Here is a 13,183-nt window from a genome sequence, read left to right on the forward strand (position 1 = left end):
CAGCATAGGGAACAAAGGGAGAGGGCTGGCCTTTGCCAGCCTGTTCCTGGGGTTATGGGTGTGGGGCAGGTGGGGGTGGATTTGGGTCTGTGAGGGGCTAATGTGGGGATTTGGGTCTGTGTGTGGCAGCTGGGGGGGAATTGGGTTTGTGTGGGGCTGTAAGGGGTGGACTTTAGGGGCTGAGAGGACCTACTTGGGGAGGCCATGAAATGGCCCCCCCAAGTGGGAGCAGTCTGAGCCTTGGTGGGGGGTGGGAGGAAGGGTGGGAGAAGGGCCCCAGAGGGCTGGGGGGCATTTTGCATGCAAAATGCCACCCCTGGCAACACAAGCCTCCCCCAGCTGTCAGTGGTAGAGATGAGAGCAGAGCACCTACTTGGGGAGGCCATGAAATGCCCCCCCAAGTGGGAGCAGGCTGAGCCTTGGTGGGGGGTGGGAGGAGGGGTGGGAGAAGGGCCCCAGAGGGTTGGGGGGCATTTTGCATGCAAAATGCCACCCCTGGCAACACAAGCCTCCCCCAGCTGTCAGTGGTAGAGATTAGAGCACCTACTTGGGGAGGCCATGAAATGGCCCCCCCAAGTGGGAGCAGGCTGAGCCTTGGTGGGGGGTGGGAGGAGGGGTGGGAGAAGGGCCCCTGAGGGCTGGGGGGCATTTTGCATGCAAAATGCCACCCCTGGCAAAGGAAGCCTGCCTCTTCATTTTTTCCCCATAGGAAATAATGAAGAAAGATCAGCAGCAGCATGCTAACAATATGCTGCTCCTTCGCTTTCTTATGGGAGGATGGGGGGACCTGCTTTGGGGGGCCATAACATGGCCCCCCAAAGTCCAATCTGTCTGAAACTTGGGTGGTTGTTAGAGAAGGGTTAGAGGAAGGTCCCCACCAATTTTGGGCTTATTCGGTGGGAAAATGCCTCCTCCAGACGTCCTGGAAGACGGAGGCATTTTCCCATAGAAAAGCCGAAAGAAAGCCGAAAGAATCCCGAAACGTTTCGGCTTTTTTCTTTCGGCTACCCGAAACGTTTCGGCATTCCCCGAAACGTTTCGGCATTCCCCGAAAGAAGCCGAAACACTTTTGTTTCGGCATTCTTTCGGCATTCTGAATGCCGAAACGCACATCCCTAGTGTTGAGTAACTTGTGGAAGAACCAAAAGCCAGTATTATTATTTTTTTCTATTTACAGAAACCCTACGTTTGCAAGATACCAGGGTGCACCAAGCGCTACACGGACCCCAGTTCTCTCCGAAAGCATGTGAAGACCGTGCATGGCCCTGAGGCTCACGTCACCAAGAAGCAGCGTGGAGACATCCACCCCAGACACCCACCCCCCCGAGACCAAGGCAGCCATTCTCAATCCCGATCGCCAGGCCATCAGACTCAGGGTGCAACGGGTGAGCAAAAAGACCTCAGCAACACTACCTCAAAGCGTGAAGAATGCCTCCAAGTTAAAGCCGTCAAGTCAGAAAAGCCAATGGTATGCAACGTCTTGAGCTTCTATTATTCAGACCCACAATGTTCAAGAATTACTGCAGCTCTAGCACCTTAGTTGGTCTTCTTCAGAGTAAACTCTTATAAAACATGAATGATAAGAAATTATATCTGATGTGCCTAATATAACCTAATCGTTAATGGAAATCACCATCACAGACAGACTGGGAAACTTCTTTTGTAGGCTGCTTGGGCTGAATTCTCATGCAATTTGCATCTTGGTTCAGACCCCGCCATTTGCAGCTGTCGCAAAATTATTCTGAACATTCACCTCTGGCTCTATTCTCTTGAGAGAGAGAGGCCTGCCACAAAGCCATTCATGGTCCCGTTTCCTTGGATGTGCCAATGCACCAACAGTATTCTTGTGTATGTTAGAAATCGGTGTTAGCATCCAAGGCCTACCTGTTGACAAGCTCTAAAATTGTCTCAAATCTAAAATTAATTCACATTTAATGACTTAGAGGAGCAAGGCCTTTATGATGTTCTCGGGAATTAAAACACCTAGTTATCAAAAGTCATCAGGTCGATATGTTTCAAGAATATGTGAAATATTGACTAGCCAAGTTGCACTTTAGACAAAGGGATTATTCTGAAAGGCTTTGAAAAAAGTGGGATTAAAGGAGTTTGGGAAGCATAGAGAATTAGTATATATTATTAAATCACAATCCAAAGTAAGCTTTAAAAATAGATAATATGAAGTGTAATTTGTTTGAGTGTCTCTTTGTTGTGTGATTGCCATAATCCTGTGCATGTTTACTCAGAAGTAAGCCAAGTTGCATTCAGTGAAGTGTGATTGCCACTATGGCATTTCATTTTTGTTATTTTTGTACTAATCCAATGTTTCTTCTATTTAATGCTCTTTAATGACTTGTTCTAACTTCCTAAGGACAGTGGGTAATAAGGTGAGGGGATTTTAACTTCTCCATGGTTTTTTCATTCTTTCTCCTTAAAAAAAACCTGCTTGCTATTTGGGGAGCATTCTTAGTAATTACACATTCATTGAATGCATTTGTGACTGTAATAACGTGGGGCATTTTACACCAAACGGCATGTAATATTACTAGATCGACATTAATTCTACATAGACATGTACACATTCACATACCCATCTGATCATTCTGTGTCTTGTGAATGAGCTTAAATGTTGTGAACAACTTGTCCGCTTCAAGAACAGACTTCTGACCCCTGATTTCTTTTGTTCTACTAGAGTGAAACTGCGGCACACAGTGGATGTAGCTGCCATAATGAGGCCTTACTATGAACTGATCAATTTAAATATTGCAGCTGCATATTAAGTAAGATATACAACCCAATGCTCATAGCACAGTGCTAATTGTCTGGCAGCCCCTTCCCTCCCATCTTTGTTTTGTTGCCACTGATGCTGGCCGTACTGACACGCTCACTGCCTTTGCCAAGGGATCATTTTGTTAAGATCTTTGAAAGTTCCCAGTTTCTTTAAAATGTCTTGTTAATTAACCCAGGATAAGACTGTTCATACAGGTCAAAAGTGGAAAGGCAGTTCAGAACACGAACAAGTAAATCGCAAGGGAATATTCAGGAGACTGTTCTTGAGAGCAAAATAATGTTGCATGCATTCAAGCAGGGCTGTCTGTATGCTGCGATGCTACAGGAGCACAGAAAGAGACCCAGCTGTGGAATGGAGCACAGAATTCTGCGTCCTGATTTTTTTAGAGAGTCCGTTGCTATTTTAGTCCTTCCAGCTCTGAAGATGTGCTTGAAAGGTTGTGGGAAATACCTGCTGAAAGCCAGTGGGGAAGTAGAACAAAGTTTCTCATGATTCAGTTTCATTTTATTCAAGTTTACCAACCTGTAGGCCATACATAAACAAAATGTAAGAATTAAAAATAGCAGTAAAACAGAAGCTCGCCACGTCCACAACGCAGCTTTTGCAAAGGCTATTCAGAAGTAACCTTAAAGAGTCAGGAACGGTCGAGTACTTCGGTAGCCATTTTTTAAGAAATCTATCTCTGGCTATTGCATGTTTTGGACAGTGGAAAAAAGTAGGAGACAATGAGTCAACTACAGCCAAAAGGGCAGTCACAGAAGGGCTGGTCTGAAGGCGCCACGAGGAAACAGCCCTGCTTCTCAGAACTGGGCTTCATTGCCTTGCATAACTCGTTGCCTCTCCCTATGACTAGTCCAACTAAAATAAAACATGCAAAATGGTAAAACCGAGTTGCAGGCCTCTGAGGAATCACAAGGGGGAAAGAGGAGGGTAAGGAGGCTTAGGAAAGTTGCCCCCCCACAACTGCTGAGCTCTGGGGTCAGATGAATAACTTCCTGCTCAGCTAACCCTGAATCTTAGCAGTCTAGTGCTGTAGTTATTTGTGTGGAACTTGCTGGCTGAATCAAGAAAACAGTTCTTCTGTCCCTGAGCCTTAGTGGTGCCATGGAGGGGGCAGGGGGTATTCTTCTCTCTCTGAGACAAGGCATTTGGGGTTGGGGGATGCATGCCTTCTCTGATAACATGAGCTGTTGGGGGGAGGAGGTGCAGGGGCGGGGGAGGGGCTCAGTTGTAGAGCATCTGCTTTGCTGGCAGACAACCCCCCCAGCACCTCCAGTTAAAACGATTAGGTAGGAGGTGATGTGAGAGCTCTCCCTGAAATCCTGAAGAGCCACTGTCGGTCAGAATAGACAATAGAAGCCTTGACAGGCCGTTGATTCAGTGTAAGGCACTTTCATCCGTTTGGGTTGCACGTCGGTCAATAATAGTACATCTAATTTGCACGCAGGAGGTCCCAACAAATTCAGTTCTTGGCATCTCTAGTTAATGGAGCTCAGGTGTCAGGTGGTGCCTGGGACATGCATGCCACAAATCTAATTTTATTGTCCCTGTTGCTGAAACCTTTAAGGGCTCAGGCAGGCCAACTTAGATTTAATTTTTAAGCGCCGATTGCACACAGCTCTGGTCTTAAGAAAGCTATTTTGATAATATCTGGCTGATATGCCCTTAATTTAGGAACATCTTCTAAAACTCTTTATGTCTGCTTATCTCTCTAAAATTTCTTTAGGGTGAGGTTGTATTGATTACATGAAACATTCGGGTAGGAGAGATTGTTACAGAAACCAGATTATCACAGCAAGAAAATGAAGCTTATACTACATTTCTCTGAATTGTTCCTTGGGGGGAAATCTCATGGAGAGGGATCTCACCAGATTTCACAGGGAAAGTGGCTTCCACTGTCAGACACAGTGGAGAGTAAGTCTTCAAGGAGACTGTTGCAGAGTAACATTTTAGCTATTAGCCAGCATGGGTATTGTGCTAAGCTTCCCTGCTGGTGGACTCTTTCTAATAGCATAATAAAGTATCTGGCAGAGAGTCTGTTTTATTACAGCTGTAATTCTCAGTGCCACACAGGACTTAAAGCTATGATGAGCTAGTGGTCTGCGAGCTTGATCTATTGATGGTGAATGTATAAGAAACAACTTTGAAACAGGAACTCATTGGAATAGTTTTGCAGTCACAGCTGCTGGCTGCTCCTCAGCAATTAGACATGTATTTGTACCATTTAGGTCTAAATGAACATACTGGCTAGGCTTCGGGCAGCTACCCTGAGCACAGGGCCGGCTCCAGCATCGCCGGCACCTGGGGTAGGACTGCATGATGACATCACTGTGTGTGATGTCATCATGCAGGGCTGGGTGTGTGCATGGGGGGCCTTCCAGCCCTCCCTATCCGTTGCTGTGCGGGCCAGGCGCAGCCGGCCACCCTGGCCGCCGGCTGCACCTGGCCCGCAGAGCAACTGAACGGGAGGCTGCCTGCTCAGCTGCCCCACCCTGCCACCACCAGCACGTGTTCCTGGCCGGCAGCGGCAGCTCCATGGCACATGCCCCTGCTCCCAGGCTGGCGCCCCTCTGGTGCCTTAGCGCCCTGAGGCGGCTGCTGGGCCAGCCTCAATGGGCGGGCCGGCCCTGCCTGAGCATTTCCAAGGTCTGGAACCCTCCTAGTGGAATTTTTCCGCCCATTTGAACAGCTGATTTCCATGCCTTACAAAAAGTTTTTGAACCTCTTCTCATTTTCAAGTTGCATGTGACATTGTAGGGGTGGAGGGATTCCCCCCCTCCCCCCCAAAAACCTCATAATTCAAACTCCATTTGAGATTGCGGAAAATGTTCTTTGGAGCCAGGACATTGTTCCTGTATGAGATTTTGAAAAACAGGAGTAGCATTTCAGGGGGCAATTTTGGCTATAGTGGGAAGGATAAGACAAGAATGTTGTGGTCCATCCTTCCACCCTTGAAAATGCTTCTCTGGTTCTCAAGCCAATGATTCTAAAGCGCCTTTCCCTCCATTTTAATGTGATGAACATTGTATAGGAATATAAAAATAGTAACATCATTTTATTCTGTTCCAATATTTGAATTTTGACCAATTTTGTCCCCTTGATGTCAATGGACTGAAGCCTGTCAGTGAAATATGCAGCGCCTGAAGGGTGTGGCTTAAGTGGCTAGCAATGGGAATTTCAACACATTGAAGCCAACATTTAACATTTGTTCAGAATGAAAGACCAAGCATGACAGTTTTGGTAAAGAAGCCTTCCCTTTAAATATAAATGTGTTGGGTATATTTTAAATTTACATATCCTGCATGCATTTCTTGAAGAAGAAGGCTGTCTGTAAATCTAGACTTCTCTGTTAATCCATTGGCTCAATTTAAAAAGATACATTAAATTCCCCTTTACATTTTCTTCTGTACAGCCCCATGGATGTATAGAGCTGGTTAAACATTTTTTAGGATAATTGAGGATGGTCATTTACAGTAGAAGTCACACTAGCAAAAAATTCACACATATGTAAAATTTATCTTTTCTACAAGGCAGCCCCAGGGTGCAGAGTGGATAACTGCAGTACTGCAGCCCAAGCTCTGCTCACAACCTGAGTTCGATCCTGGCGGAAGCCAGGTTCAAGTAGCCAGTTCAAGGTTGACTCAGCCTTCCATCCTTCCGAGGTCGGTAAAATGAGTACCCAGTTTCCTGGGGGTAAAGTGTAGATGACTGGGGAAGGCAATGGCAAACCATCCCATAGCAAAAAGTCTGTCAAGAAAACGTCAAGATGCGATGTCCATCCATGGGTCAGTAATAACTCGGTGCTTGCACGGGGACTATCTTTACCTAGAGGGATGTACAGTGTAAGACAAAGCTACAGAAATAGAGGCACATCTACAGAGGAACTTCCAAGATTAGAGGCACTCAGAGATGAATCATGCGGTTCACAAAGTAACATTCCCCCAAATGAACCCCTGTCCCTTGCTTTAATGTCTAGGAGTACCAACTGTATGATGTAGTGCCATTATATATCAAGCTTTCCTGCCTCTGGCCTAGGCTGATGTTTGTGCAGAAAAGTCACAAGATTGTTGCCCTTAGAGATGCCGTGGCACCAGCCCATTCTTCCCCAGTTCTTCACTGGCATCTGCCAATGTTTTCAGAAAGTGGATGAACCATTGTATGGCAGGGCTTGTTATTGGCGGCCCTCATTCAAATGAAAGGGTTTTTCATGGCAGCACATCTGCAGCCACGAGAGGATCGGGAGGACTGGTAAGCATCTGGGCTTTTCTTAGCCTGTGTGTGGCTCCATTCCCCCTTCAGGCCTGACCTTCTGTTGCAAAGCAGAGGGAGCTGTGTCCTAGTCTTAGAGTACAAGGAGCTGGGCTGCTGATGGGCGGTATGTCCTCCTGCAGGCTTGCTGTCCTTCCAGTCAGTGGATCATGCATTAGTTCAAAGTACTGGCGATACTAACCTTGACAGATCAATGGTCGGACTCTGAAAAAGGTAGCTTTGTGTATTCAGGGTGTTTGCCATGTGCTTTTTGAAGCCAAATGGCAGCATGAGATGCTCCCTCATGAGACCATTTTTAAGGCTGGGATTTGGGGTGGTTTTAACTAATAAATGCCCATGAAGAGTATTCTTCATCAGATGCACATTTAACATCCCCGCCATTACTTGAAGCATAGTTTGTTTACATTTTCATTATTTAAAATACCAGCCAGTATTAGTGAAAGATAATCAGAGTTCTTGGAGAGAAAGTTAGATTTCAGGAAGTTGATGTAATTGCACGGGATAGGAGTGTGTTGTTTATACTCTGTATTACTGTATCCTCCCTCTGTAGCATCTTTTTCTGGCATCTCTACACTGATATGGGTCTTTTCTTAATAGAGAATTGTGATGAGTTCTCCAGTACGCTGCAAGCACCTCATTTGTTTGTTCGATTACTATCTTCTCTTTCTCTAATCCAAGTCACATTCTGCTCCTAATTATATTTTTTTCCCCCTAAATCTTCTCCTTCGAACAGACATCTCAGCCAAGCCCTGGTGGTCAGTCTACATGCAGCAGCGAACAGTCCCCCATCAGCAACTATTCCAACCATGGGATCGAGCTTAATCTGACCAGTAGAGGTAGTGTAGGAGACCTCAGCGTCATAGATGAAACCCCTATCATGGACTCTACCATTTCCACAGCAACCACAGCACTTGGCTTACAAGCCAGGAGGAATATGACAGAGACCAAATGGATGGAGCAAGTCAAGCTAGAAAGGTTGAAACAAATCAATGGAGTGCTTCCAAGACTGAACCCCATGCCACCTTCCAAAGCCCCAACATTGCCACCTCTCATAGGAAATGGTGAGATCCTACTACATTATTCATTCATATATGCAATAATGGAGGGGCACAAAAATATATAAACAAAAGAAAATGGGGGGGGGCAGAGTGTTAATAATGCATGTGCAAACATTATTGGGGGGGAGGTTTGACATCTTGAGTTGCCTAGCAACCCATGATGCTGCACAAAAATATTTTTTTTCAAATGGGGATCTAGGTGAGGGAAGAAACATTATCCTGGTGGCCAATTGACTGCATTGGGAAGGATGGCGGGAAAGGGGCAATGGGTCAGGTGGCAAGGGGAGGAGACACAGAGGCAGAAGAGGGGAGGAAGTGGAGATCATTGCAGGGACGATGGGATTCCCATCTGGTTTTTCTGTGCTCATCGCTATAGTTTCTGATTTTTAACATTTTAGAGGATTCACAGTGAAAACCTAAGCAGAGTTACTCCAGTCTAAACCCATTGATTTCAGTGGGCTTAGACAGGAATAACTCTGCTTAGAATTTCACTGTTAATAGCTGAATTGGGTTCCCAAAAAAGTCCTCCAAACTAGACACCAAATCATGGAGTGTTATTAAGTTCTCCCTTAGCTAAGATGGTCAGTTAATGCTGAGCTGAGCTGAGCTGTACAGTCATGTGCCACAGCTCGGGCTGAACTCCCCCAATTCATCCATTCAGGGAGGAAGGGTCAGCAATTGGCAGTAATTCTCCTCTCTCATGGAAGGCTCCTACTTCCCCCACTGTGCTATTCCCAAGTGTATGCTGCCCCCTAGGAACAAAAATTCAGGGGACTCAGTGAGCATCAATGAAGGGAGGAAGCAGGATAGGGCTGCTATAGCCTAGTGGTTAAGTGGCTGGTTGACTCCCACTCCTGCCATGAACTCTGCAGGAGGCCTTGGATAAGCCAGTCCTCTCAGGCCCAGCTGCATTGTGGGGTAATAATTACACTTACTTTGTTTACCACTCTGACTGTGGCACTCATCTGTCCAGAAGGGCAGTATACAAGCACACTGTTGTTGTTGTTGTTAACATAATTATTATAGTCCCACGCTAAACAGTATGTAAAAGGTTGAATAAATACTGGCATGAAAACAATAAACCCTAAAATTCACCATTTAAAAAACTCCTTGCATCCAGAAAACAATAGACCACAAAGGAGAAAGTTAGGATAGAGTTATATTGGTAAATCTCCAGTGTTTGTTCCGAAAGGTGTACGTAGGGATTACCGTCACCTACGGAGTTACGAAACAAAATCGCCCTGAGCACTTTGAGGCCCAAATGTCTCAGTACTCTTTTGTAACAGGAGGTTTGTGATTTTGCCCAACATCCCTCCTGGCCTTGTTGCATAATAATCTATAAGCCACTCAGCTGCAATCATCCACAGAAAATATTTGTGGTATTTCTTATATCTGGCATAAGCCCGTTCCAATAAAGAGAACTATATGAAAGTAGATAGTTTTTATTGTTGTTTAGTTTACAAAGCAAAGCAAAAGAATTGTTTTGAACACCACATTAAATATGCTTAGGATTTTTTTGTAGATGGCCCTAAATAATATGCGCTGTTGTGATTATAGCAGCTTTGACATCTACTTCTCAAAATCTGGTTTGATTTAAATTGTAATTTACTAAAGCTTTGCTTAAAGGCATCCTTCATCTTTTCACTTAGTGGATCCCCCCGGGGGCACTGGAGTTAGGGAGGCACAGGCCTACTTTGCACGGAGGCGCTGAACCAGTGGCCGTTTCTGCACGGCTTGCCTCAACCCGGAACGCTGCGCAACATGCCAAAAAAACCACGGAAGATCGCATTTTCTCACGTGAGTTTTGCGCGATGTTGCACAACATCGCGCAAAACTCACATGAGGAAATGCGATCTTCCGCGTTTTTTTCGGCATGTTGCGCAGCGTTCTGGGTTGAGGCAAGCCGTGCAGAAACGGCCAGAGTCTGGACAATATCACGTCAGGCTACAGGTGAGGCTCCCTGGTTGGAATGCTCCTCCGTACAACAAATTCCTTCCTGCCACACAGAAAGCTAGAAACCAGTGAGAAGGATTTGAGTCTAGTCCGGTGGTTTTCTGTGTGCAAGGAAAAGAGCGCACTCAGTCATATGAACTCCTACATGCAGTCTGAAGGACCAGAGCCCAGGCACAGGTTTACCACTCCCATGATCGAACTAGTGGCCCCAAGGCTCCATGCTGCAGAGCTGGTGATTGAGCCAGGCGAGCGGAAGGGCCCATGCTCTTGTGCTCCCCACACACACACACACACACAAGTGTTAATACATGGAGGTTTCCGAGTGTAGAGGACTGTAGCCCAGCATACTTTGCTTTGTATTGCTCTGTAGCCACTCTCTGACTGCTAGGCAATACTTCGGCATTTACTTTACAATTTCATTCTTGAACTGAAGAATGCTGTCAGCCCTACTATTGGTCTAGCTGTACAAAATCGGAGACGCTTAAAGACGTTTTCTTGAAACGCTTTTGATACAATCCATTCCACAAGAACTTTCTGCTCTTTTCCTGGTTGCCTTTTAATTCTTACGTATTTGCTCTTCAAAATGTTTATTTGCAGGTACTCAATCAAGCAGCAGCTGCAATGTAGGAGGAAACATGACTATCCTGCCCAACAAAAATGAACTCACAAATATGGACATCACTGTGCTAAACATGCTGAACAGAAGGGACAGCAATACCAGCACAATCAGTTCTGCCTACATGAGCAGCCGTCGGTCCTCTGGGATTTCGCCTTGTTTCTCCAGCCGGAGATCCAGTGATGCTTCGCAGGGTGAAGGGAGGCCCCAGAACGTCAGTGTTGCCGACTCCTATGACCCCATTTCAACGGACGCTTCCAGGCGATCCAGTGAAGTCAGCCAGTGTGATGGCTTGCCAGGTCTTCTCAGCCTTACACCTGCCCAGCAATACAGGCTGAAGGCAAAATATGCTGCAGCTACCGGTGGACCCCCGCCAACACCACTGCCAAATATGGAGAGGATGAGCTTGAAAACAAGAATGGCACTACTGGGGGACGGCAGGGAGTCTGGAGTGTCCCCGCTGCCCCCTGTGCATTCTCCGCGAAGATGCAGTGATGGCGGGACAAACGGTTACAGCAGGAGACACTTGCTGCCTCATGACATGTTGGGCAACAGCACAAGGAGAGCCAGTGATCCCGTGAGACCCGTCTCTGACAACCTTTCTTTCCCCCGAGTCCAGCGATTCAACAGCCTCAATAGCTTTAATTCTCCGGCTTTGCCTCCGTCCGTGGAAAAGCGTAACTTCATTCTTCAGAACTACACCCGCTCCGATGGGGGCTTCTTCCGCAACTTCTCTTCTCCTTGTCCTCCGAGTATCACTGAGAATGTGGCCATGGAGACGGCTACCCTGGAAGCGGGTGGCAGTTTGAATGATGAGGATCTCCTACCAGATGACGTGGTCCAGTATTTGAACTCTCAGAATCAGGGTTTGTACAACCAACTGCCAAATGGTGGGTTAGACAACAACAAATTACAGCACAGCTCAGTAATTAGTAACAACGACAGCTTTGACCAGTCCCCTCAGCTGAACAACTCTGATACCAATAAGAGCGATCTGCCGATTCAGTGGAATGAAGTAAGCTCAGGAAGTTCTGACTTATCTCCATCAAAATTAAAATGCGGGCAGCGTTCCGTGCTCCAGCAAAATCAAAACGTGGGCCTGTATAACAACTTGGTGGTCCAGCAGCAGCAGCAGCAGCATGGACTGGAGAGACATGCTGTGATCCAACAAAATGGTTACCAGCATCTTCTAGACAACACTGGCTCTTGCGGTTTACAGCAGAATTTGACTGCAAATGGTGACACCAGTCATTCTTACCACATGCAGTCAAACAAGGCTCAGCTATATGGTGAAAGCATTGGCCGACAACCAGTGGAAAACACATGTGACATGATGGTTCAAGGGCAAAAGCTGAGAAACAATTTCATGCCAGCAAATGGGAGCCAGCAAAATTTCGGCTACCCAATGGTATCAGACGAGCAATCAGCCAACGTAATCAGCAGGATGCAAAGTAGAAACACGGCTGTCCAGGAGTACCTTCATAATCCACCAGCGGATGAAGTCAGTCACTACCAAGAAGTAAACTATTCCAATAAAGCACTGCTAGAGCCGGTAGCAGCCCTTTCACAAACCAGCCATTTTCAAGGCCCACAGAGTTGCATACCGCTCTCTCACAACATTGGAGCCCAGCCAGTAGGTTTAGGGACAACCAAAGGTTACCAGCCCTGTGCAAACTACTGTGGTGGCAGGCGGCAGAACACATTCAGGAGTAACTTGGTGCGGCAACAAGGACACGTTAAGGATGCCAGTCAGCCTCACAGGGTCAATGGCATCAAGGTAGAGTCTCAAGGTCCGTCGCAACAGTTTTGCTCTAACATGCAGAATTACTCTGGTCAGTTGTATGACCAAACCACAGGGTTTACCCAGCCAGCTTTGAAAACAGGTGCTTTGCCCCTTTCAGAAGCCACCTGCATGCTGCAGGGGACTGGCAATGCAATCTCGTCAGAGCTGCTTTCCCCAGGGACCAATCAGGTAACAAGCACCGTGGACAGCATTGACGCCAGCAGCCTCGAAGGTGTGCAGATTGATTTTGATGCGATCATAGACGATGCTGACCACGCCAGCTTAATTTCAGAAGCCCTCAGTCCCAGCCTCATTCAGAACCTCTCCCGCAATTCCTCTCGTCTCACCACTCCCCGAGCGTCTCTTACATTCCCAGCAATGCCCATAAGCACAACCAACATGGCTATTGGGGACATGAATTCTTTGTTGACCTCACTTGCAGAAGAAAGCAAGTTTCTTGCTGTTATGCAATAGACATAAACAAATTAGGAAGTGGAAGGTTTCAAAAAGGAACTCATTTTTTTTAGTTGTTTTAAGTACTTTAGCAGTCTCATCTCACCGAAATGGGATGTGTTTCAAGTATATTCCTTTTATGGAATACAAACTCTAAAAAACCCTAAAGTGTTCTAGGGAGAAACTGTCTTCCGTTTCATTTTTAAATCAGTATTGTTACACCCACACTTCCTTTTTTTTATTTGTAATGTTTGTATGGTTCT

General features: G+C 46.3%; 1 protein-coding gene across 1 annotated transcript in view; it reads left to right on the top strand.

Moving 5' to 3' along the window:
* GLI3 (GLI family zinc finger 3) overlaps positions 1-12,970 on the top strand; it is a 306,111-nt gene extending 293,141 nt beyond the window's left edge. The window contains exons 13-15 of the mRNA XM_054991390.1: positions 1,178-1,468; positions 7,791-8,118; positions 10,666-12,970. Coding sequence (XP_054847365.1) covers positions 1,178-1,468; positions 7,791-8,118; positions 10,666-12,941 — 2,895 coding nt within the window. The 3' untranslated portion in view covers positions 12,942-12,970. The remainder of the gene's footprint in view (positions 1-1,177; positions 1,469-7,790; positions 8,119-10,665) is intronic.
* Positions 12,971-13,183: the final 213 nt, after the last annotated feature.

This window comes from Eublepharis macularius, chromosome 11 (assembly GCF_028583425.1).
Source record: "Eublepharis macularius isolate TG4126 chromosome 11, MPM_Emac_v1.0, whole genome shotgun sequence".
In the NCBI taxonomy this organism is placed as follows: Eukaryota; Metazoa; Chordata; class Lepidosauria; order Squamata; family Eublepharidae; genus Eublepharis; species Eublepharis macularius.